This window comes from Pelodiscus sinensis, chromosome 3 (genome assembly GCF_049634645.1).
Source record: "Pelodiscus sinensis isolate JC-2024 chromosome 3, ASM4963464v1, whole genome shotgun sequence".
NCBI classification, from domain to species: Eukaryota; Metazoa; Chordata; order Testudines; family Trionychidae; genus Pelodiscus; species Pelodiscus sinensis.
The window spans coordinates 196964667-196988461 of record NC_134713.1 but is presented as its reverse complement, the minus strand read 5'-3'; the positions used below and the strand labels follow the sequence as shown (position 1 = coordinate 196988461).

Genomic DNA, 23795 nt, shown 5'->3' with positions numbered 1-23795 from the left:
AAAAAAACAGACTACCCCACTTAGTCAGGATGTCCGTTCATGTGATAATTCTCCCTTCAATACAGCCAATGTAAAAGTTAAAAAAGAACAATAACTTATTCTACAAGGATTTATAAATAATCACCCTTGAATTCCTTAAGAAAGGAAACGGACACTATGCTGACGCACAAACACTCTTAACATATCAAAGCTTTAAAAATAGAACAGCACTGCCCTATAGATAAAAACTGACTAGGACTTTCAAAACTAGGAGTCCCTAACCTTAATGCTTGCACACAAACATCAGGAAAAGGAGAGGGGTTGGGGGAGGACAGACTCTCACACAAACAGGGTCAAATCCAAAGCCAATGTCTCCTTTTGAAATGCTGTGGAAAAGAGTGTTTGTGGGGGAATTTCTGCATGCAGAGATCTATCTAGCTGTCCCATTACAGGGAGGATGCAGTGGGTTTTGCATGCCTCACAGAAAAGGCTGTGGGGCATGCCTCCAAAGCTGGTGAATCCCACCAGGCCTGGGTCATTGCCCTAGCTCTGACCACTGGCAGACTCCTGATTCCCTGGTGGTACTACTGCAATAGAGTTGGTTTACCAGAGATTTCATACTGGTGCCAATAGGAACATTTGCTGCAGCTAAATTAATACAATCGGCGGGACAGGCAGATTACCCCTCCATCCTAATGAAATCTGACATAATCAATCATTATGAACCTCTGATTATAAAAAACCCTTGATATTTGATTGTGCCTCAGACCTTATATGTTTTGAGTTTGCAACTAACCTAGCTGCAGCCTGCTGTTACTTACAATGCACTGGCAAAGGCTGTGCATTCATGGCATCTTACAGAAGCAGACCTACCTACACAATAAAAGCCAGCTTTATACCACATTTTTGTTCTCTGTTTGTACAGCACTTGGCACAATAGGGCCTGGGTTCATGCCTCTGGCCCTAGGCACTGCAAATAATAAATAATATTGCTTACATCTAGAGAAGTTAAGTCTAAGTTGATACGCTACGGGTTTGTGTGCAGCAGTTGTAGTATTTGAGAAAAAGTGTCATCATGCAATAGCAAAATGCAGGACAATGTAGCACTTTAAAGACTAACAAGATGGTTTATTAGATGAGAGCTTTCGTGGGCCAGACGTCTGGCCCACGAAAGCTCTCATCTAATAAATCATCTTGTTAGTCTTTAAAGTGCTACATTGTCCTGCATTTTGCTTCAGCTACCCCAGACTAACACGGCTACATTTCTATCACTATCATGCAATAGGACACTACCATAATGCATATGCCCAGAGGGGCAGAGTTAAGACACCAAATACAATTTAAAATTCTGTTAAGAGAAGGTTTAATGTATAGTAGGAAAACAAATTCCACAATCTGGAATGATCTGGCTAGATGCCATTACAATGCCCTTTTGTGGGCAGCTTAGTTGATCTTGTAAGGTGAGCTAATGGAGCCATAGCCTCAGCTCTTGCACATTACGTAAAAATAACAGTGGCAGAGATCCTGTGGATTGCCTCACTTGCGCTCCATCTCTACACTCTTTGCAAAGCACGTGAATGTACATGCTTTGCAAAGAGTGCAAAGATGCAGCGCAAGTGAGGCAATCCACAGGATCGTAACAGGGGTACCATCAATGTTCACTCATATCTAGTTTCCTATGTCATTGTGCTTCCTGGTTATGTCCCTGAACCGCTATGTTCCTTCGTTCATCCAAAAAACATGGCTAATAATGCTTAGGATACACAGGGTCTCTTATTCTTGGATTTCAAAGTCCTTTGCAAAGGCGGGTTTGCACGAGTAGTCTGGTATTAAAAATGGGTGACAGAGAGGACACTAACTCACCCAGTTTCACACTGCACATAAGGGTCAGTTCCAGTGGCTGAACTCAGCTCTTTAAGGTTACAAATCAACACCAATCTTGTAACCTACAGGGCAAGGCAGGTACATTTTTCTCTCTCAATTTTCCAATCTATCAAATGAGACTAAAGTTCCCAGTTCTGTCACATAGTTCTGTGACTCTGAGCAAGAACACCACAGCCTCTCTGTGCCTTAGTTATGCCACTTCTAAGCTTTGTTAAATAGGTGTTGTGAAGTGCCAGGCATTGAGTGCATCTGGTTGAAGAAGTGGACCTAAAAGTCAGGGACTCTTGGTCACCATCTTGTGGGTAGTATTATATATCTGCTAAGGGCGCACTTTGGTGAGGAATACGCAAAAGAAAGATCTTTTACTAGACCCTATGTTCCTAAAATAATTTAGAAATTGTTCCTTTTTGGGCAGATAGATGCAGGAGAACACTAGCTCACTGAATACAAGCATACGAACAGGGCCTCCTACCAATACTTGGAACATTCTCAAATATATTAATAACCAGTGTTAAATTGTTGGGTATGTACAAAGGGAGAATCTCAAAAGCCTATATCTCAGCCAACCAAAATAAGTGTTCAGCACCAGAAAACTCAAAAAGGTATTTCTTTTGGGGCTGTTGCCCTATTAAATACTACCTCCATTTCCCCATTTGTTTTATTGCTCAAACTTTTAAAAACAGTGCCACAAAACCAATTCTACTGAATGGTTTTGCTTTTGCTCTCAAACACTGCTTAACTGCCTTTGCTCGAACTTCCAAAAAAATTTCATGGGACAGCGACCACACAAATAAAATTTCAGCCCCAAAGGTTAAAAGGCTTGAAAAGTTATGAGCAAATGAGAACAGAATCTTAAAATAGCTTTGCTGTAATTGGATCAGGAATATTGTGTTTATTTTTCCATGCCACATTTCAAGAATGTTCAGAATACAATAAGTGATTGAGGGTATGGAAAGATTCATTTACAGTAGAGATTAACAAATGAAATGCATGTAATTTGGTTAGCAGACAGCAAAAAAAGGGAGGTGGAAAACTGTAACCCACTTACAAATATTCAACTGATATGTACTGGGATGGAGAACAATTTACAAAAGTTGTAATGGAATGAAATTGCGAAAGGAAAAATTACAGCTGACTATGAGGAAAAACATTCATAGAGAGCTGCATTAGCGTATGGAATAGTCTCCGTAGAGAAGTGTTACAAGTGCAATTACTTGGGATTTTCAAATTAGATTGACAAACACTGGAAAACATATTCTAAAGAAAAATTTCATGCTGACAGGCATTGACCTGATAAAGGGGTGCCCAATCTACAGTCCATCAGAGAGCTTCTAAGGCCCACGGCCTGCTTCAAATACCATGTACTAACAGTCAACTCATTAATGTTTTGTCATCGTGTTTATATCATTTTAGTTTCCACAACAGTGTAAACGGACAATACTATACATAGAAACTAACTTAAAATATAAATCAATACAGGTGATTTTAAATCTTTTTTAAATATATAGAATCTATTTGGCTCACACAAGATTGTGCTTAGGTTTATGTGGCCCTTCTCGAATAAAATTGGGCACCACTGACCTAACAGATCTTCTCCATCTATACTACCAACTCCAATCCCTATCTTTTGATACTGAATGCTATGCTCTACCTAGCCAAGTCAAAGAACTGCCTTAGCCTATCCCTAGTGAAACCACCGTCTCCAAACATGTTAGAAAATTCTACTACTGTAACCTGTTATTTCCAAAAGCATATAAAGTCACTCTTGTGATTACAATGATCTACAATACAGGATCAGGAAATCACCAGGAAACAGAACAGAAAATTCCACAACAATCTCACCCACTTTTTAAGAAAGCATTTTCTCCGCCCCTCCAAAAAAAGTAAATAATTACATATTGTAAAAAGGCAAAAGAATTATCTAATACAACAACATTATAAAAAACTTTCTGACACTTGAGGGGAGAGTATCCTGACCTTTTGTCTATCGAACATTTGAAGTGGCATGTTATGTATTCAGTATCCTAATCAGATTGATTTTACATTAGGAGAAAAATTCAGCATTAAGTTATTGTATTGCATACTGTTCTGGCTAATAAACATAAGAATTCGTATATTAAAAATGAACAAATCATTTTAAAACCCTGCTTTGGGAAGAGGCATCCTCATCAGGAAATGTGCACATGTAAAGCTTTAAAGTAATGAACAGAGAACAGGTTAATAACATTTCTGCAAACACAGCACATAAAATATTAAGAAGGAAGGTAATGAGGGATGAAAGCTATTATGTATTTCTGTCAATAACTGACATTTGTATTAAAAAGCCCTAAAGTTGAGTATAATAGCTTTGCCCCTTTAATAACGTGATTAAGCCTTTATAGTGAAATCTGATTTAATTTAAAGAAATAAAGGAACAGGTTGTTCCTTTCTAACTACTAAATTGATATATCATCTTGCTTATTTGCTGTGTGTTCATTTCATTAGCTGCCTATATAAGCGCAGACTGAATTCAGGGTCATAGCTTTAAAATAGAGAATTGGGTGCACAAACACTTTCTGAACCTCTGGTCCTCCAAGTACCCTTAAGGTCCAAGCACATGGTAACTCTTCAAACTTGGAACATAAAGAAAGTAGTATTGCATACAGCTCTCATCCTGCAAGAACCCGTGTATGAGAATAACTTTATGCCCATATACAGTGTTAATGAGTTCAACGGACCAGGGCCTATATTTTACTCTCAGCCATAGTGAGGCTACAAAGACCTCCTCTCCAGGATCCAGATCTCCTAACTCAAGAACAATTTTATGCCCATGTTACACCTTTTGCACTCTAGAACATATTGAATAGTTGAGGTTTTATACAATTTATCCATGCTTTTTTTTAAAAAATGCATGCAGTATTTTAATCGATTTTTACTTTACCAATGTTAAGTATGCTTTTTGGCCAAATGTGATTAGCCCATAGGGAAACACTTGACAATAGAACAGCTGTGGTTCTATTAAACAAGAAGAAAAGGCTGGATGTAAGTGGGTCGAGTGTGTTTGTCCCTGTTCCACAACAGCTCTGTACTTGCACTGGGGTGGGTAAAGGGCAAAGCAGAGGCAGGCTGGGGGCAGAGCCAGAAGAGATAATACTGCTATCATGCAGTTCTCTATTCTGCAATAGCAGTACACTAGGGACTGCAGAGAGCTTCCTTCTAGTCACTGAGCTGAAGTGCCTTCCATGGAGAAGCTCTGACGTTACTATGCTAGATATTTTGTATGCTTAGTCAAGCTATTGCACCAAGACTGCACACACATAGGCTGTGTCTAGACTACATCCCTCTTCTCAAAAAAGGGATGTAAATTAGACACTTCGAAATTGCAAATGAAGCTGGGATTTAAATTTCCTGCACTTCATTTGCAAAATGGCGGCTGCGGTTTTTTTCGACACGAGGCTTTTCAAAAAATTAGGTGTACAGGATCTTTCAAAAAAGAGTTTTATTTTCAAAAGATCCCAGTCTAAATAACCGTTTTTCTATCGAAAAGCCCCACATCGAAAAAAAACCACGGCCGCCATTATGCAAATGAAGTGCAGGAAATTTAAATCCCGGCTTCATTTGCAATTTTGAAATGTCTAATTTACATCCCTTTTTTGAGAAAAGGGATGTAGTCTAGACACAACCACAGACTGGAGCTTTGAAACCTGCCCCCGAAAGATGACAGTATCTTGCTTCTCATTGTGTACTAAGAAGTTTTTATGCAAAGAAATTAGGGTCTTAGTAAAATAATCAATGGATTCAAATATTCTAAAACAGCTGAAAGGTTGCCTCACCTGCATACATGTGGTAGGTCAGTCTCTCAATGAGTTTGACAACAGTCCCTGCCTTGATGATAGGGATTCCAGATTTGGGCTGCATGTTTTCTTCAAATACAATATTTTCTTCAGAGTCTGGTTCAGCAAACCTATAAAGCTCAGGACTTGGAAATCTCATCTGCTCCTCCTTCTCTTCCTGTAGCATTGTAACATCTAACATTCTTTCCAGAGTGCTTCTGTACTGTAGAGATATCAATGCTGCCATCCAATTGTTTTTCTCTTCTGCTGATTTAGCCGCAAAAATAACACTATTCTCATCTTTTAAAATAATTTCAAAGGCATGTTTATATTCATTAGTGTCGTCTTTATCATTAATTTGTACCTTTCGCATGAAAAATTTTTCTTTCAGACGATACTCTGCATTGCTAGCACCAGGAAGTCTTGGCTGACCATGATTCGACTTACAGCAAATCATTAATCCATCAAAAAGGAATATATGTCTCTCGTGTTTTGCACCTACACGTGTGAGAGTTCCTTCCATTATAAACTCATTGCAGCACTGTCCAATATCTTTACCCTCCCAACCATCAATGTTTTTCTGGATCTCATTCATTTTCTTGATTGCTAGTTGTTTCCCCTTCATCTGCTGACTATAGAACCGACATGCAGATTCACTTCCGTGATCAAGAGAAATAATAAAAAAAGGAAATGCTTCATTAGTACTTTAGTCCAAAAAGGATAAAATAATCCATTCCTTCCATATTATAAGGTAAATGCACCCTCAAAGAAACACATGCTAACAAGAGAATAATTTTAATGAAACAACCAGTATGGAGAAAGTGCTTGCTAATTCCTAAAGTGCCTCATTTGATACAAGCATGCTATGTGTTACCGGCTCCCTGCTGAGGACGGAGCAGTGAATCTCTCCCAGACGCTCATTATCTGATGAAGGGGGTTTTGCCCATGTAAGCTCATGATATTATATATGCGTTCGTCTCTAAGGTGCCACTACTTGTTGTTTTTAAGTCTTACCAACTATGCAAAGTAAAATGTTTTTAAACGAGTTGCCTAATCAGCAAAAGGCAAACTGTTACAGCTCTACATGCTCTAACATGTATTCTCAATTTATTTCAATAATTAAGAATGCACTTAATTCTACCTTCCTCAATTAGCAGCTAAGCTGTTTGATGCATTTATGTCTAAGCCTAGATATTCAATTTTAGAGTACAAAATATGATTAGTTATCAGGAAAATATTAAGAGTCCTAAATTAATGTACGGAACAAATATAGAAACAGTTTAAAAAATTATCTATAAAGTGGCACTGCATAAATATTGTAATTTACTTTCATCATAATCAAATCTATTTCAATTATGTAATACATAATATTGCAATTAATTTCTGGTTCACCCTTGAGCTTAGTTTTCAACTGAGTATGCACACAAAAATTTGCTTAGAATAACGTAACAATTCCATGACAAAATAATATCTACTTTCAACTATAAGAAATGAACATTAGCAATTATAATTTTACAAATCTACTTACTACACAGAAGAAAAAAAATCTACAAACATAACTTATCTTTCCTTCTGCTTACCACTAAATTCTCAGGATGTCTTGACCAGTTGTGGGCAAGGACACATATAAATACGAAAGGTTTTTAAACAATAACAAATTATCTTAGCTTTGATGTCACTTCCTCTGAAAAAGCAGGTTTGTCACAAACTATTTTGTTCATTGTTTATTGAAAGAGGAAACTGGGAACCCTGGATTTATAGCAAAGCATTGAGGGCTGAAAGCAGAAAAAAATGGAAACATGTTTACCTAAGTCTTCGCTTTGCAAGACTTTTGGAGCATATTCTTTCCATACTACTCTGAAGGTTAAGCAAGGCTGTTATTGCTTGTTTCAAACATTCTTTATCCTCTTCATCCTCACTCTTTTCTTCCAGTTGCTGTGAATATTGAAAACTAAATATTAAAATGTTAAAGTATGATGGTATATGCATTTCTGAAAGTGTTACAAATAATCTGTTTAACAAGGTTAGAAGAAATCTCTCCATTTGCCAGGTTTGTGAGCGTTTTTTCTTATTTAAATCACAGAATAATCTACATTATTTAGATGCTTTACCAACAGCAGGGGAGATGATCCCCTTTTTCAGAAAGGAGTTCCTTATCCATCCGAGGACTCAGCTGTGCTAGGGAAGAAGCTACTATTCTACCTCAATCTGTACAGTCTCCTTCATGACACCAGCAGTATGGGGGAAACAGGCCACTTTAAGAGAGAAGTTTCCCCCACTCACAAGGCTCAGTAGGCAGGGACATAACTGGGCATGTGTGTTTATTTCTAAATTAATTTTATTAGGTCTACAGCCCCTGGGAGAGGTCATGGTTGAGTGTTTTACATACTTGCAGGTTAGAGCCATTAAAGGGGAAGCCTTTGTATTTTTCTGAGGGATGAAAATGTTTTGTAGGATGTGCAGCCTTCTCCATATTACGCACACGAGGATTTTCTTGGGAGTAGGGTAAATTGGTTTATGGCCCAAGAGCTAAGAATGAGTCTGGAAGAGGTTACACTTTGTGAGAGAGGCATTTGGAGGGGTAGGCTCTCTGGGTGTGGAAGGGATGTTAAAGGTGATGCTTTGGACCCAGACCCATCTAACCCTCTAGTTAGTAGTTGGGCGACAAGGATGAGACAAAAGCAAGTCAAAAAATGATGCTAGACTAAATATGAATTGAGATTTTCAGTTCAGCTCCTCTGGTTTAGTCTACAGTTTTCTCAGGGATTAGGATATCAAAGGATGTCAGCTGTCAACAAGTAACAATAATTATAGGATTTGATAGAGATGAAGCTCTTACACATCTCACCAAGTGCCGGCTCAACAAATGAGGTACATTTGATCTCAGGCAGGTAGCAGTGCCACATGAACCCAAAGATGAATCAGAGTGGAGGTGGTGTGACTGCAGTTTGCTTCCAACTTGAAAAGCAAAAGGTGCCCTACTCCCACACTGGTTCAAATATAGTGTGTCTGACTGTGTATGAAAGTCTTGGGGGAAGGTGCTTCTCCCCATGACCTGTTCAAGTTCATTGTCTTCTCTTGCTGACAGCAACTGCTTTAACAGTCTCCTGGATGGTCAGCTTCCTCAATCAATTCAGTTTTTCCTGCTCTATTTGACTATTCTGTGTGATTGCTGGTTCAACTCACATGGCTGGCCACATTCTTGATGTAGTTGTGTTTAGATTAGGATAGGAGGTGGGAAATTTGGAAATTAAATCACTGTCATGGAGCAACCACTCTATCCACTGAGATCTGAAGTTGGAGCACATAAAAAGGATCTGTTTAAATAGTGCTTTATCATGCTAACACAACCTGAGTGTTTCCAGAAAGTTCTTGAGGAAAACACTGATCTCCTGACAACAATCAATGATTAGTGGGCTATTCGCATGCTTATCCTCTACTAATGAGGAAGTAGAGCACTAGCAACTTAAGATGGCTTTGATCTTGCAGGGTTGCTTAGTTTACAGATAACCTGTAACAACTCCCCATGATGGATGACAGCTTGAACACCATTGGCAGAAGTCTTGGAATGAAACAGATTATGGCATAAAAGATCTTTGAACTCTAATATTGTAGCTCTGCAAGAGACTAAATGGAGGTTCTCTGCCTCCACCATAGCACCCACTGATGGTCTTTTCTACTATTTGCAGTCTGAGTTTCTGGTAGCATTCCCTGTTTTGGCTGGATGATCATCTTTCAGCAGCAGCCAAAGTTATTAATTACCATGTGTTTGAGGTTGCAGCCTATTTTTCCCCAATACAGAAAGCTGGAGGAGCTTTTGAGCATATGGAAAAATGCACATTGACCTGTCAGAATCAAAGTAAATAAGATACAAGTAATTCCATCACAGGAGATATATGTAATGTTATCTGGGACTTTGATTTAGCATAATGTTATTTTATGATACAGGCTGAAGACCTTGGAAAAGAAAAACAAGTCCTTGAACGTGTGCAATGTTGGTGTAAGAGAAGCAGCACTGACATATAAAATATTAGTTCAAGTCATTTTGGTAATGAAATTCTTGTATAAAAACTGATCCTATATGCACTGTCACAGGAACCCCCATGCCTTATGAAAACTGACATATGAATATGCTAGCTCAAATATTTTTTATGCAAACCAGATCATTTTGTAACCTATCTTTCAGGAGCCTATGAGCCCCTCAATATGTATAGTCTATTTCTGTGCAAGAATCTTACTTGTATGTGAAGTTAGAAAAACTAAATGTTTTATTAGTCCAAGTATTGTAGTAAAAGCCATTAGTGATATTTTAGGAACTTAATAGTTGGGCAATCAAATCAAAGCCATGTGAATGGTTTTGTCTTTCCTAAATGCCCAAAATGTGGTTGGGTCCTACAAAGACAGGTGATACCTGATGTTGGAATCCATCTTGAATCTGGTATTTTTGGGGATGGGGAATGCCAAACAAAGGATTCCTGCCCTGGGGAAATTCTATTTAAGCAATGGAAAATAACTAAGTCTTTTGTCCTCAGCTGGCTTTTGAAATTCTCTCTCCACCCTAAGAGGATACACATAAAGAGACCTGGAGACAAAGAACTGTAGTGAGAGAGTGAAGGCAAAGCTGCTGGGCTCAGCTCAGAAAAAGATTGACTAAGGCCTGAAATAAGAACTGATTAGGATAAGAATTTGCATGTAACGAGCTTCTTAGTGTATTAGAATTAGTTGGTGTCTTTCTTTCACATGCAATCAATTAAAATCCTACTTTTTATACTTAATAAAAACTTGTTTATTACACAGGCCTAGTGTAAATAATTGTTGCCTGTGGGGAAGCAACCAGTGTGCATCTCTCTCTTTAAGTAATTAGGGGGGGGGGGGCGGTAACTCCAACCTTGTGCCTTGGTCATCACAGACCCAGAGCTTTTATGTTCAGGTCACTTGGTAAAACAAGATTACAGGTTATTTTGTCTTGGTAAACTGTAAATACATGACTCAAAGAAATAACTTTTCTTGGACTCTGACGAAGCCCAATTTTTTAAAATTACCTGTATTTCCAATTCCATATTCCTATAAAAATCAAGTGTTTAAAACTACAAATGAAATTAATCACACCACAAAGTCTTTTTTTTAAATTAACTTACATTTAAAATTTTGTAGTGCTTTAAAAACTCTGAGTGTACCAAACATATTATAAATATGGATTAATAAGTTATTAAATTATTTCTTACAATCAAAAACACGATAGTTCTTTGCACAATTATCGTAATCAGATAAAAGTACCCCTCCCTCCCGAAAAAAGGCTTCTCTCCATTTGTTTCTTTTAAAAAATATGTTGAGCATGGAAACATGGACGTTGGAAGTACAGGAGTATTTTTGTAATTTAGTATCAAATTTAAAACCTACTTTCTTGGAACTCATGGGCTCATCAGAAACAAACAATATGTCAATGGACTTATACCAGAAAATACAAGTGCCATTAAAAGTCCATTGATTTCTTGCAGATGCATAGTGCCACCTAATGAGTAAGTACAATAACTGCAAAGCACAGGGGTTTAAAGTCGCCTTTAAAAAAAAAAAAAAAAAAAAAAAAAGCAAAGCAGAGCAAAGGGGGAAGGTCTAGCTAAGCATGACTGGAATACTGAAGGTATCATGGTCTGTTGGTAAACTGCCTGTATTTTTACCATGTCCAACCATTGTCTGTTCATATCCTCTTCCGAGCTGTGAAAGTCATGGAGTACCTCCGTCTGCCAGACCAACATGCTACAGTCTAAGGGTATGTCTACACTACCCCGCTAGTTCGAACTAGCGGGATAATGTAGGCATACCGCACTTGCAAATGAAGCCCGGGATTTGAATTTCCCGGGCTTCATTTGCATAAGCGGGGAGCCGCCATTTTTAAAACCCCCGCTGGTTCGAACCCCGTGCAGCGCGGCTACATGGGGCACGAACTAGGTAGTTCGAACTAGGCTTCCTAGTTCGAACTACCGTTACTCCTCGTGAAATATAAGGCTCAGCCCACCTACAAGATATAGCACAGGAACCCATACATACAAGTATTCACAGGTTAATGGCCCAGAGAGCCTGACAAAGTTCAGCAATTATGACATGTAAGAGAAAATATTAGTCACTCAAGCAATTGGAGAATGTTAGCAGTTGGAGAATTTCTTACAAGTGCAAAAATAAATACTGCAAAGCCAAACAAATTGGAGTGCAAATAGGATATAGCATGAATGTCAGCATGGGACCTGTCCCACTCTTTGGGGTAATAATCATGACTTAAGTGGTAGTAGCAATAAGAAAAGATTATTCCTCTTCAAAGGATTGTATGGAGAACAAGAGAATCCAGAACAATAATAGATGTTGCTAATACAAAATATTGTGAAAAATATAAAATCTCATGCTTTCACAGTTTAAAATCAATCTTTAACTTAGGTATGTTAAATTTCAATGAATCAGCTAATTGAGTAGTGGATGGAATTGGCATTGACTACTTGATTAGTCGATAAGGCGGAGGTGGGGCGCTTGCTAGCCCAGAGGCACCTCTGCCTTTCAAATGTAGTAGGAGTCACTACTCGACTACCCGATAAGCATATGCTTATTAGGTAGTCAACTAGTTGCTTACATCCCCTACTTTAATTATTATGGATTAGGATCAGACCCTCATAGAGGCAAGATTATTCTAAATCTGCCCATTGTTGAGTTTGTTACACCTTCTTCTGAAGTATGAAGGAATGGCCATTGTAGGAGACAAGAGCTTGGACTGGGTGGACCCTGGGTCTGATCCTGGAAGAATCACAGGAAATGCCATTGTAAGGAGGGGGGCATTCAATTACAACGATTAGAGCTGACCAATACCAAAAAGTTATAGGCATCTCTGGACTTTCTCCAATTTATCCTCATCTTTTTTGAAATGTGGTGCCCAGACTTGGACACAATACTCCAACTGAGGCCTAACCAGTGCAGAGTAGAGTGGAAGAATGACTTGTGTGTTGCTCACAACACTCCTGTTAATGCATCCCAGAATTTTGTTGCTTTTTTTTGCAACAGTTTCACAATGTTGACTCATGTTTAACTAGTGGTCCACTATGATCCCTAGATCCCCTTCTGCAGTACTCCTTCCTAGACAGTCCTTCTATTACCTTCCTAGACAGTCACTTCCCATTCTATATGTGTGAAATATATCGAAATAGAGGGCCTCCAGCCTTCCCAGTGTGCCTTGGTGGCCACTCCAGCCTCAACCAAGAACACTCCTCTTCCTCCCCGCTCCCCGGAGCCCTTAAAGGGGTTGACTCTGGCCACAGTGCCTGTGCCAGCTCCAAGCCTGCCAGCCCAGAGCCAGTAGTCACTGCCCCTGACCCAGTGGCCCCAAAACATGAGCTAGCAAGCCACTGGCAGCCAGCCCTTCACCGCTCCCCAGGAGCAGTCCGCCAGCTCCCAGGAGCCCTCCTGGTCCAGGGTGGAGATCATGGACCTTATTCAGGTTTGGGGGGGATGCCCCCAACGTCCATGATCTCTGCACTAGATAGAGGAACACGGCCGTCTATGGCAGGATAGCTGCCAGCCTGGCCACCAAATGCCACATGTGAACCCAGGAGCAGGTATGCATGAAAATCAAGTTGGTCTGGCAAGACCCGCAACCCTGAGCTTCCCCTCCCCCTTCTTCCTCTTGCTTCCCCCTTACAGCTCCCTCCTCCCAGGTTTCCCCTCCCCTCTTCCACCCTCTTTTCTCCCCTCTTCCGCCTCCTTTCCCCTGTCTCACCAGAGTTTCATTCCCCCCCACCCCCAGTTTTGTTAAATAAAGAGTTTGTGTTCATGAAAATACATGCATTTTATTTGACAGCAGGAAGGGGGGTTAGGGAGGGGTAAGTGGAAGGATGTGAGGGAGGAATGAGGCACAAGCCCACAGTGGGGCAGACCAGGGAGGCTCTTAGTGCTCCTCAGGGTGGGAGCTCTCCCGCAGGACCCCCTGGATACTGACAGTCCCCCGGTGGACCTCCCGGATGGCAGCCTGCAGAAAGTGCAGCCAGGTTCGCAGCAACACGTCCACAAGAAGCACCAGAGTGCCCAGGGGCAGCTCTGGCTCCATGTTACAGAGTGCTATGGTGTCCCAAGTGAGGGCAACCAGAGCATGCAGAGATAAAATGCTTTGCTGTCCCTCATCGAGGTAGGCAAGCAAGCAGGGAAAGCTGAGAACCCGCTGTCCAGGGGGGTCCCTTTAAGCACAGGCCTCAGACAGCCTGAGGCAGCAACCACACAAAGTTAACTCCTGACCTGATGCCCTGCCAGACCTGGTTCCGGCTGGCCTTAAATGCAATTCAGCGTCCATTAAGTGTGGACGCGCTATTTCGAAATAGCAAAACACTATTTTGAAATGCATTTTGTGTGTAGACACATTATTTCGAAATAATTTATTTCAATTAACTATTTCGAAATAAGGTATTTCGAAATAACGCTGTAGTGTAGACATTCCTTATGACAATATCTAAATCGTTGATGAAGATATTGAACAGAACTGGTCCCAAAACAGACCCCTGAGGAACTCCAATTGTTATGCCCTTCTAGCAAGATTGTGAACTGTTAATAACTACTCTCTGAGAACGGTTATCCAGTCATTTTTTGCACCCACCTTGTAGTAGCCTCATCTAGGCTGAATTTCCCTTATTTATTGATAAGGTCATGCGAGATCGTGCCAAATGCCTTACTAATGTCTAGGTATACCATGTCTACTGCTTCTCCCTCATCCACAAGGCTTGATATCCTATCAAAGAAAGCTATTAGATTGGTTTGACATGATTTAGATAAGACCCTAAGAAATAAGACCAGGCATCACAGACACAAAGCAGAGGCAATATGAAGCAACCCAACTCAATCAAGAGGTTACACCCTGTCTATTTGAAATGGCCATGCTCTCAAATTAAAGTATTTTACATAATGAAATACCAGGAGACAGTGAGTATGTAAGAGAAAAAAGCTTTCCTCTGTTCTGATATGCTATGGACTTTGAGTTATACACAAAGATTCACATCCAGCGATCCCATTAGAGGAAAACCTTACATCCTATTCACCCACCCAAGGACCATTCCTACTAAGGTCCCACCACCAAGCAGTTTAGCCTATAAGTTGCTTTACTATACTGGTGGAAAGAGACCACCAGAAATCTCTTATGGCACATTAGCGTTGACATTTTCAGTCACTGAAAACACCATCTTGTGCCTCTCCTGGCTTGATGATTCTGGTTCTAACATGGCACATAATTAGTGGGATACACAATGTGTCACTTTTGGCAGCTTAACTCACTGCACCCCCATACTAGGTTATCCTAATCTCCCCTGCAAGGGATGTGTCCTCCATCTCCCTCTTACCTCCACTAATACACCCAAGCCAAGGGGCATTGTGAAACACCATGGAAGGGGCTCTGTGCCCCTCCATAGGTTTTCCTTCTTCTTCCCCAGGTCAGAAGCTGTGTGCATACCCCCATTTTCTCCACAATTACTGACTTCTCTTCCAGACACAGCATTCAAGACACTGACCTGTTAAACTCATCCTCCGAACAGAGATGGGGGTATTGTTACTAGTACACATTGGAGGATACCTCAAACCAGCTTTTCATTGCCCCCAAGGAAATTGTTCTCCCTGATGCTCCTTCTTGTTGCACAATATCATTGTGTACGTGCAATGAGTTGGATCACAGAAATCCCCTGGTGGTAACCATCCCTCAGTGTGCTGATCAAACCACCAATGCCTGCCTTCTTGCCTTTTGGGACTCGCCACCACCCTGTCCTGCTGGGCCAGAAGCTTTGGTCTACCGCAGCCAAGGCACAGTGTAAGGCAAGTGCCAAACTTATAATATGAGGGCTTGATTTTTTTCATTTGAATTAGGATCATCTTCCAAGTCAATGCCACTTTCCTCAGCAAGTGAGCTGCAGTCCAAGCCCCACATCAGCATCGAAATGTGTCAGAGCAACTAGCACCGGTGTCAGTAACCTTCTCAGACATCCTTTGTTCCTGTGCTATATTTTAAATATCTTCCTCCACATAAGGCTTTGTACACTAATCTCTGTGATGCAATTCATGTTTCCTGGGTCAGTCACTTGACGTTTCTCTGGAGTGCACTGATGCCTTGAGCCCGAACAGGAGGCAACGATTTCGGGACTAGTGCATGAAGCAACAGAGGCATTTAGCACACAAAGGTTCCCACAGACCAGTGCTTCCACATGCCCAATCAATACTTTAAACAATGGCCAAAGTAGGTTCTGGTAGTTGGAGATCTACATCACATTGTGCCAGGGGGAGATGCATTGATGGCCCAGTGCACTGGGTGCTAGTCAGAAACATTGGTGAGCTTGGGGAATTAAAGAGAGGCAGAAGAGGCGACGGGCCACCAAATCCCTGGTTTAGTGGACCACTCAGAAGACATTTATACCACAGAAGGATCTTGAAGGACCAATATCTCCCTGTTGTGGATCCCCAATCTGTACAGACTCTTTGTGCATTAAGAAAAGTAATAGGCTAGGAGTAAAACCGTCTCCAAGACCCAAAAGGCCCCCAGTTGCTGGGCTCCAGAAACACAAGCTGCCGCAGGACCTAAAAGGTAGTGCCTGTGTACATAATGCATTTGGAAACAGCTGAAGCAGCTGTTGGACTTAGGAGACAGTCCAGTGCTGCGTAAGTCTGGAGGCACGGTTACCACGGGAAGCATGCAACATTCATAACTTTTATAATGTAGCATTTAGCAAGACCACTGAGCTTTTAAAAAAACCCAAAGAACTATTTTCAACTATTACTCTGAACTAATTATAAATTCACTACAGAACAAATATACATCCAAGTTTCACAGTTCAATTTACATTACAGCAAGATTCTTATAATATATGTTAATATACTGCTTACACAAACAGAAAAAGAACCACACTTAAGAGATTATTACTGATTATTTTTCATAGGCTAAACTGAATTACTTAATTATAGACCTTTAAATTAAATTATATTCATGGTGTTATACATAGTCTTTCCTTGTGTGAGCATTTCATTACATACCAAAATCCAAAAAGAGTCAATGAATGTTGAGACTTGGAGAAAAACCCCCACCCCTGGTGCCTAGTATTATCTAATAAAGATAATATATGCTACACTAATACAATCAGGAGAAAAAATATACATTGCAGTTAACTTTCCCTATTCCCTAGAATTCAGATATGACATGACTTTTTGGGATCCTTCAAAATTCACATCTGATAAAATTAACAAAGTGGCAACATGACAAATGATTTTGAAAAAATCATCGTATGTTTTATACTATTGTTTGCCAGTTCACAAGCAGCTTCTGACTTGATACGCTAAACATTACACAGCTTTCGCACAGATTTAAAGTATGTCAAAACTCAGGCTGACGCTGGCTAAGTGATCAATTTTCAGATGTTTTTCCATAGTGTTGTCCAGTTTAACAAAACAACCCTCTCTCATCTAGCCCTTAAAAAAACTTTGTGGTCTTCTACTGTTGGAACCCGTATTCCAGATAGATTAAGGAATCAATGTTTTTATACTTGCCACTTCAGAATTGAAAAGTTTCCCCCCATTAGAAAATGAAAAAAAAATGGTAATATTAACTCATTGTTAGGTACATAAAATCAATTTTAATAAGCAATTTCCTACACTAAAAGGTATGTTAAAAGTTATTGTTTAAATATCCAAAAACAGGTGCCAAAATATTTGCATGGCGCCAACGCTAGCGTTGTTTCGGCGTCAGGCTAAAGACACCCTTTTTACTCGTGCTTTTATTAATATGTTGGAGTCTGTATGTGTGTATTCCTCCTCTCTATATGTTTTTATCTGGTTATGTCCTTCTGAGGTCTCAATTTAAATTCTCATATTTTAAAATTTTATATATATTTGTATTTTGTTTGTTTGTTTTTGTAAGCCGCCTTGAATATTTTAAATAGAAAGGCGGGGTAAAAATATTTAAATAAATAAATAAAAATATGAACTTAAAAAAATTACTATTTCAGCCCATAGAGATGTTATTTAACCCGACAAAAAATAAATGAAAATAGCACTGTTTGCAAATACGTCAGTCAATGCTGGCAGTAAAAGTGACACTTCAACCACCTACACGATAGTTTAGAAGTCTGCAATGGGCTCAAGTAGCTACTTGCAGATTCTTTGTATGGATTTTGCGTTCTCAAGACTCCAGCACTCAGGAGCAGTATGTTGTCACTTGCACATTTGAAGAAACTGCTGTAGCTAATAAAATCCATCTTCTATACACTTTCCTCCCTCACTTCAGATTCATCAGTTACTTCCACAGCAGCTGTTTTATCTTCCTGGAACATAAATGTAGAAGACTGCACCAGTTCTCCTCCTTGGCCCTCCATGCTCTTGGGACTCCTCTCCTGTTCCTCAGGGTCATCCTGATTTTCCCTCCTCAGCTGGAGCAGCCCTGAAGAATAAAATGAACATTTTTTTCACTACCTAAGCTGATAACATGCATTGTTACATCTATATTTGAAATACCACAAAATATTTACCTATTTGCTTCCACATTTGGGATTGAGGACATCCGTTTTCGTCCCAAGAATTCTCCATCACAGTAAAGCAGGCATGTCCAAAGTCCGGCCCGCGGGCCAAATGCGGCCCGCGGTCGGATTTAATATGGTCCCCCGCTTCTCCCGGCTCCCCGGTGCTTTTTTTAACTGGCGCGCGCAGCGCGCCGCTTCGGGCCGCCGCCGCGGTCCCAAACCCTGCCCCTGCACTCCGCTTTGGGGCTGAGAGTGCGGGGACAGCCCCCGCTTCCTCCCCGGCGCTCCTCTGAACTGGCGCCGCTTCCGGCCGCGCCGCCGCCGTCCATGGCGGCCGCTGCGGTCCTAAAGTCCTCCATGTAGGGCACGTCCGCAGCCCCGCTCCCCCGCTTGGCTATGGGTTTGCCCTGTCCCCGGGCCGCCATGAGGCCAGCGTGCCCTGCGCTCTCCGCCCGCCTCTGACCCTGCAAGCCCTCTACCTTGGGGCTGAGAGTGCAGGGACGGACTCCGCAGCTGCTCAATCTCAGTATCTGTGATTGGCCCTGCGCACTGTCAGCTTCCTGGCGGGCTCAGGCACGTGGAGCTGCGAACATTAGAGACTTCGCCACAAACGGGCTCAGGCACGTGGAGCTCATCATTAGAGACTTCGCCACAAACAGCCACAAAGGCAAGAGAATTCTTGTTGGGCAGTGTATTAGTGCAGTGTATTACTTGGGCAGTGTATTAAACCTCTGGCACTGCGCTCACATGATCCCTTCCCCTTCTGGTCAATTTAAAAAAATGGCGACTGTAAATAAGAGAAGGAAAGTTGACAGTGAGGGCCGCCACTTCCAGGACAGGTGGAAAGTGGAATATTTCTTCACTGAAATAGAGAATCACTGTGTTTGTCTGATATGCCAAGAGACTGTGGCTGTTTATAAGGAATTTAATGTCAAGAGACACTACCAGTCGAGACATAGCACATACGACAAGCTTACAGGGCACGACCACAGTGAAAGGTTGAAGCAACTTGAAGCTGTTTTAATGTCACAACAGAAATTTTTCATAAGAGCCCGTGAGTCAAATGAAAATGCCACAAGGGCGAGCTATGAGGTGGCAACGTTAATTGCTAAAAATTGCAAATCTTTTGCTGAGGGTGACTTTATCAAAGAATGCGTTATGAAAATGGTTGAGAATATCTGTCCCGAGAAGAAGCAAGAGTTTGCCAACATTTGCCTGGCTCGTAACACTGTAGCACGGAGAATTGAAGAGATTTCATCAGATATTAAGAGACAGTTGACATCCAAAGGAGTGGATTTTGACTTCTTTTCAATAGCCTGTGATGAAAGCACGGACCTATCTGACACAGCTCAGTTGCTGATTTTTATGAGAGGGGTGGATGATGAAATGAATGTGACTGAAGAGCTACTTGACCTCCAGAGCCTTACGGACCAAACAAGAGGAAAAGATTTATTTGTTTCTGTTAGTTCCGCCATAGATGACATGAAACTGCCTTGGAACAAAGTTACTGGGATTATTACTGATGGGGCACCTGCCATGGTTGGTGAACGAAGTGGATTATCAACCCTAATCTGTAACAAGGTGATCGAAGAAGGAGGCAAAGCTATTAAACTCCATTGTATCATTCATCAACAAGTTCTCTGTGCTAAACATCTCAAATATGATCATGTTATGAAACCGGTGCTAAAGACTATTAATTTTATTCGCTCTAAAGCCCTGTGCCACCGCCAGTTTAAACAGTTTCTACTGGACATCCAGGCTGAATACGAAGATGTTTTATATCACAACGATGTAAGATGGCTCAGTCAGGGGTCTGCACTGCAGCGTTTCTACTCTCTCAGAAAGGAAATCGGAGAATTCTTGGAAACAAAGGGACAACCAATGCGAGAACTATCTGATCCTATTTGGCTGGCTGATTTGGGGTTTCTAGTTGACATAACAAAGCATCTGAATGTACTGAACACGAGTCTTCAGGGGAAAGATGCAGCGGTGAACCAGCTTTATTCACACCTCAAAGCCTTTGGGACAAAGCTGCAACTTTTCATAAGGCAGTTGTCACAAACACAGCCCAATACCATACATTTTTCAGCGTTGCAGGAAATAATGAACAGTTTTCCACAGGACAATATCAGTGCGCAAACGAGCAGGTATGCAGCAGACATTGCATCTCTGGCTGGGGAGTTTAAACTGCGCTTTCAGGACTTTGCAGCTATTGAAAAGGAGATCAGCCTTTTCTCCTCTCCATTCTCTGTTGACCCCGAGGATGCTCCAGATCAGCTGCAGCTCGAGCTCATTGAGCTGCATTGTGACAGCGAGTTACGCAGTCGTCACCAACAGCTCTCTCTTGTGAACTTTTACCGCCAACTGGATAAGAGCCGGTTTCAAGAGATTCGAACATTGGCTAAGAAAATGCTGAGCTTGTTTGGCTCAACATATATGTGTGAGAAGACATTCTCTGCTATGAACTTTAACAAGAACCGCGTGAGGACAAGACTAAGTGACTCTCACCTGCGTGACATTTTGCGCATCAAAACCACTGCCTTTGAACCAGACCTAGCCTATGTGCTGCAGTCCAGATCTCAGTTTCACCCTTCACATTAGTGTAGGCAAGTTTTTTTTTCAATTGAGATGACTACATTGTAAAATCTCAGTTAATGTCAGTTGGTCTAAATCAGTTATAAATATATTTGGACACAACATGTATAGTTGGTGTTATGTCGTTTGCCGTTTGCAATAAACTTTGCATAAAATAGTTAATTTGCATTTAATTTTAATGGTTCAAAGAATGTCAGGCAAAATGGTCGGCCCTCACACATGTTCACTTCATCAAATCTGGCCCTCTTTGAAAAAAGTTTGGACACCCCTGCAGTAAAGTAAGGATGATTTAAAACACAGTCTTTTCCTTATACAATTCCAATTTGTAACGAAATTCACCTCAACAACTTCAATATAATTCAGCCTGGATTTTTATTGGCCAATTTTGTGAGGTCTTACACTCAATTTAGCAGCATGTCTGCATTTTGATATGTAGCATGATAACTTCTGAATGCTGTGTCCAACTAATTCCATAATTTTCATGGACGGTACTAAGCAGCAACAGGCAGAACACTATTCATTCTGGTGACAACTAGAAAAGCCAAAGGGAGAAATAGGAGACACACAAAACCTCTTAGCATCTGATTTGCAGAACTAGCAGCTTCAGCCACCTCTATAACAGTCTATAGATTAAGGAACCAGTCGATGACAGCCATTATCACCTTCCTGTTTTACAATAACTCTCAATGTACCTCTGCCTCCCTAAGGTTGCCAAGTGTCTGGTATTCAACTGGACAGTCCTGTTTTTGGGCCCTCTGTCAGGTAAAAAAATTCAGAAAATACCGGGCATGTGCAATGTCCGGTATTTTCTGGTTTTCCGGCTGGGTGCCTGACATAAGCCTGGTGTGGGTGGGGGGAGTGGCTGGGAGACAGGGTGCGATCTGTGCTGGGAGCCTCTGGTTGCATGTGACGTGGAAGAGACGCCTTGGGGAGGAGAAGCCCAGTCCGTGCTCCTGGGCGCTGTTCAAGCACATTGTGGAGCCGTAGCCAGACTCGCTCGTGCTTCGCCAGGACCGTGAGTGGGACAGGAAGCGCCCTGGATCTGCATGCGCCTGGGTTAGTCCCACTCCCCGATTCTCTCCCCCCGGGCCAGCCCCGCTTCCCCGCTCTCCCCCTCAACCAGCCTCACTCCCCCCAACCAGCCCCGCTTCCCGCCAGCTGCCCCCCCTCTCAGATCTCCCCCGGCCAGCCCCGCTCCCCTACCAGCTGGTCCCGCCCACCCCCACCCCCCCGATCAAGTGTGTCCTGTATTTTTTCTGAAGCTACCTGGTAACCCTAGCCCACCCTTTCTAATGTAGTTTAAAAATGATGACAACCTTGAAAGAGAAAAAGAAGAAACAGATAAAGGAGAAAAAAAAATGGCAGGGAGAATAGGGACTACAGAGCTCCTGGCACGGAGGAGATGAAGGTTGGGGAAAGCTGGCTGGGGCAGTGGGATAAAGAGGGATTCAAGGAGCTCCTGGGGAGTGCAGTGAGCTCAACCACTAGAAGCAGGTGTGTGATCTGCTACATTACTCCTATTTCTAAGCTGACTGTATATTCCAGATGTCTTCATTGGGGAGACCATCTAAAACGTAAGCAGAGCCACATTTTCTGTAAATACTGACGAGAACAACACATGCCTGTTATGCGGCTGCTGTTTGGGTGACAGAAGAAACCATTCTCGTAATAGGACATTCCACACCTTAGAGAGCACGCACATGTGCACACACGCACACATTTAACCCTGGGACTTTCAGCACTGGCGCACAGACGGCAAACTCCTAACTACAGAATTAACTTCTTTAGCAAGCAGCAGCAAAAGGCAGTTATTCAGGTTTGGGGAGTGGTTGAAGAGATAGCCTAGCTGGCCTGTTTTTCCCAACTCCCTGGAATTGGGGTAGCCCCTGCTGCTCATGGTTAAGAGTAGGGATGTTAGATATCATGTGACTGAATAGTCACATAACTGCATGAAATCTTAGCGGTTTCACGACCATTCGCTGGGGCTGTTTGCTGAATCTGTGGGTGGGTGAGGAAGAAAGCAGAGCCCACTCTGGTTCCCACTAGGGATTTAAAAACTCTTTAAAATAGATAACAGGTTAACCATTTTGTTTAACTGGTTAACCTCCGTGGGTAGAGAGCTGCTACAGCTCACTGTGGCCGTGGTCCAGCTGTCTGGATGCACTACGGCCACAGGGTTGCTCCAGCTGGGCCTGCTGTAGCCACAGGACTCCACCCTAGCCTGTTAACCAGTTACCTTGTAAGCAGGCTGATAAGCTGCCTGTTTACTGGGTAACCAGTAAACTTCTTACATCCATAGTTCTCACAGAGGATGTGGCGAAGGTTAGAACTTTAACAGGGTTCAAAAAAGAGCTAGATAAATTCATAGAGGTTAGGTTCATCAATGGCTATTAGCCAGGATGGGTAGGAATGGTGTCTCTAGCCTCTGTTTGTCTGGCAATGGGTGACAGGGGAGGGATCACATGAGAATTACCTGTTGTGTTCCCTTCCTCTGGGGGCATCTGGCATTAGCCACTGTGGACACTGGGCTAGATGGACCGTTGGTCTGACCTAGTATGGTTGTTCTGATGCTCCCACCTCATGTGGTGTCTCCACAGGGGAGTATGGAACACTAAGGTCACGAGTTATGTCCAAATCAGAGGACTCCTGCTCTGCCTGCTCTCCTCTTCAGCTGCTTTAACAGCTCCTAAGAGTTCCCAGCATGACTGCTTTTGCAAGGGCAGCAGCATGAGCTACAAACATGCTGCCAAAATGTTCTGGAGGAATACAAGAAAAGAAGGCATTTTCTAACAGCCTGTAAGCCAACGAAAGTTGAACACAATTTCATGGGACATCTCTCCATGTCAAACATCAAAGTTCACTGCAAACAACAGAAAGGTGATAGAAAGGCCTCAAAAGTTCTTTATCAAGGAAAGTGTTAAGCAACGTAAGTGTAAGAGCCATTACAAATTCCCCTGTATTAATTTAGGTCTGGTCTACATCTAAAAATTAGATCTACGTAGACCAACTTACA

General features: G+C 41.8%; 1 protein-coding gene across 2 annotated transcripts in view; it reads right to left on the bottom strand.

Moving 5' to 3' along the window:
- Positions 1–23795, bottom strand: part of SOS1 (SOS Ras/Rac guanine nucleotide exchange factor 1) — a 97216-nt gene that overhangs the window by 33092 nt on the left and 40329 nt on the right. For both annotated transcript variants that reach the window (XR_012903070.1, XM_075925815.1), the window contains exons 9-10: positions 7483–7610; positions 5676–6331 (exon numbers count right to left, since the gene is read on the bottom strand). Coding sequence is in view for 1 of the 2 variants with exons in the window: in XM_075925815.1 (XP_075781930.1) it covers positions 5676–6331; positions 7483–7610 (784 nt within the window). In the remaining variant the exon portion in view is untranslated. The remainder of the gene's footprint in view (positions 1–5675; positions 6332–7482; positions 7611–23795) is intronic.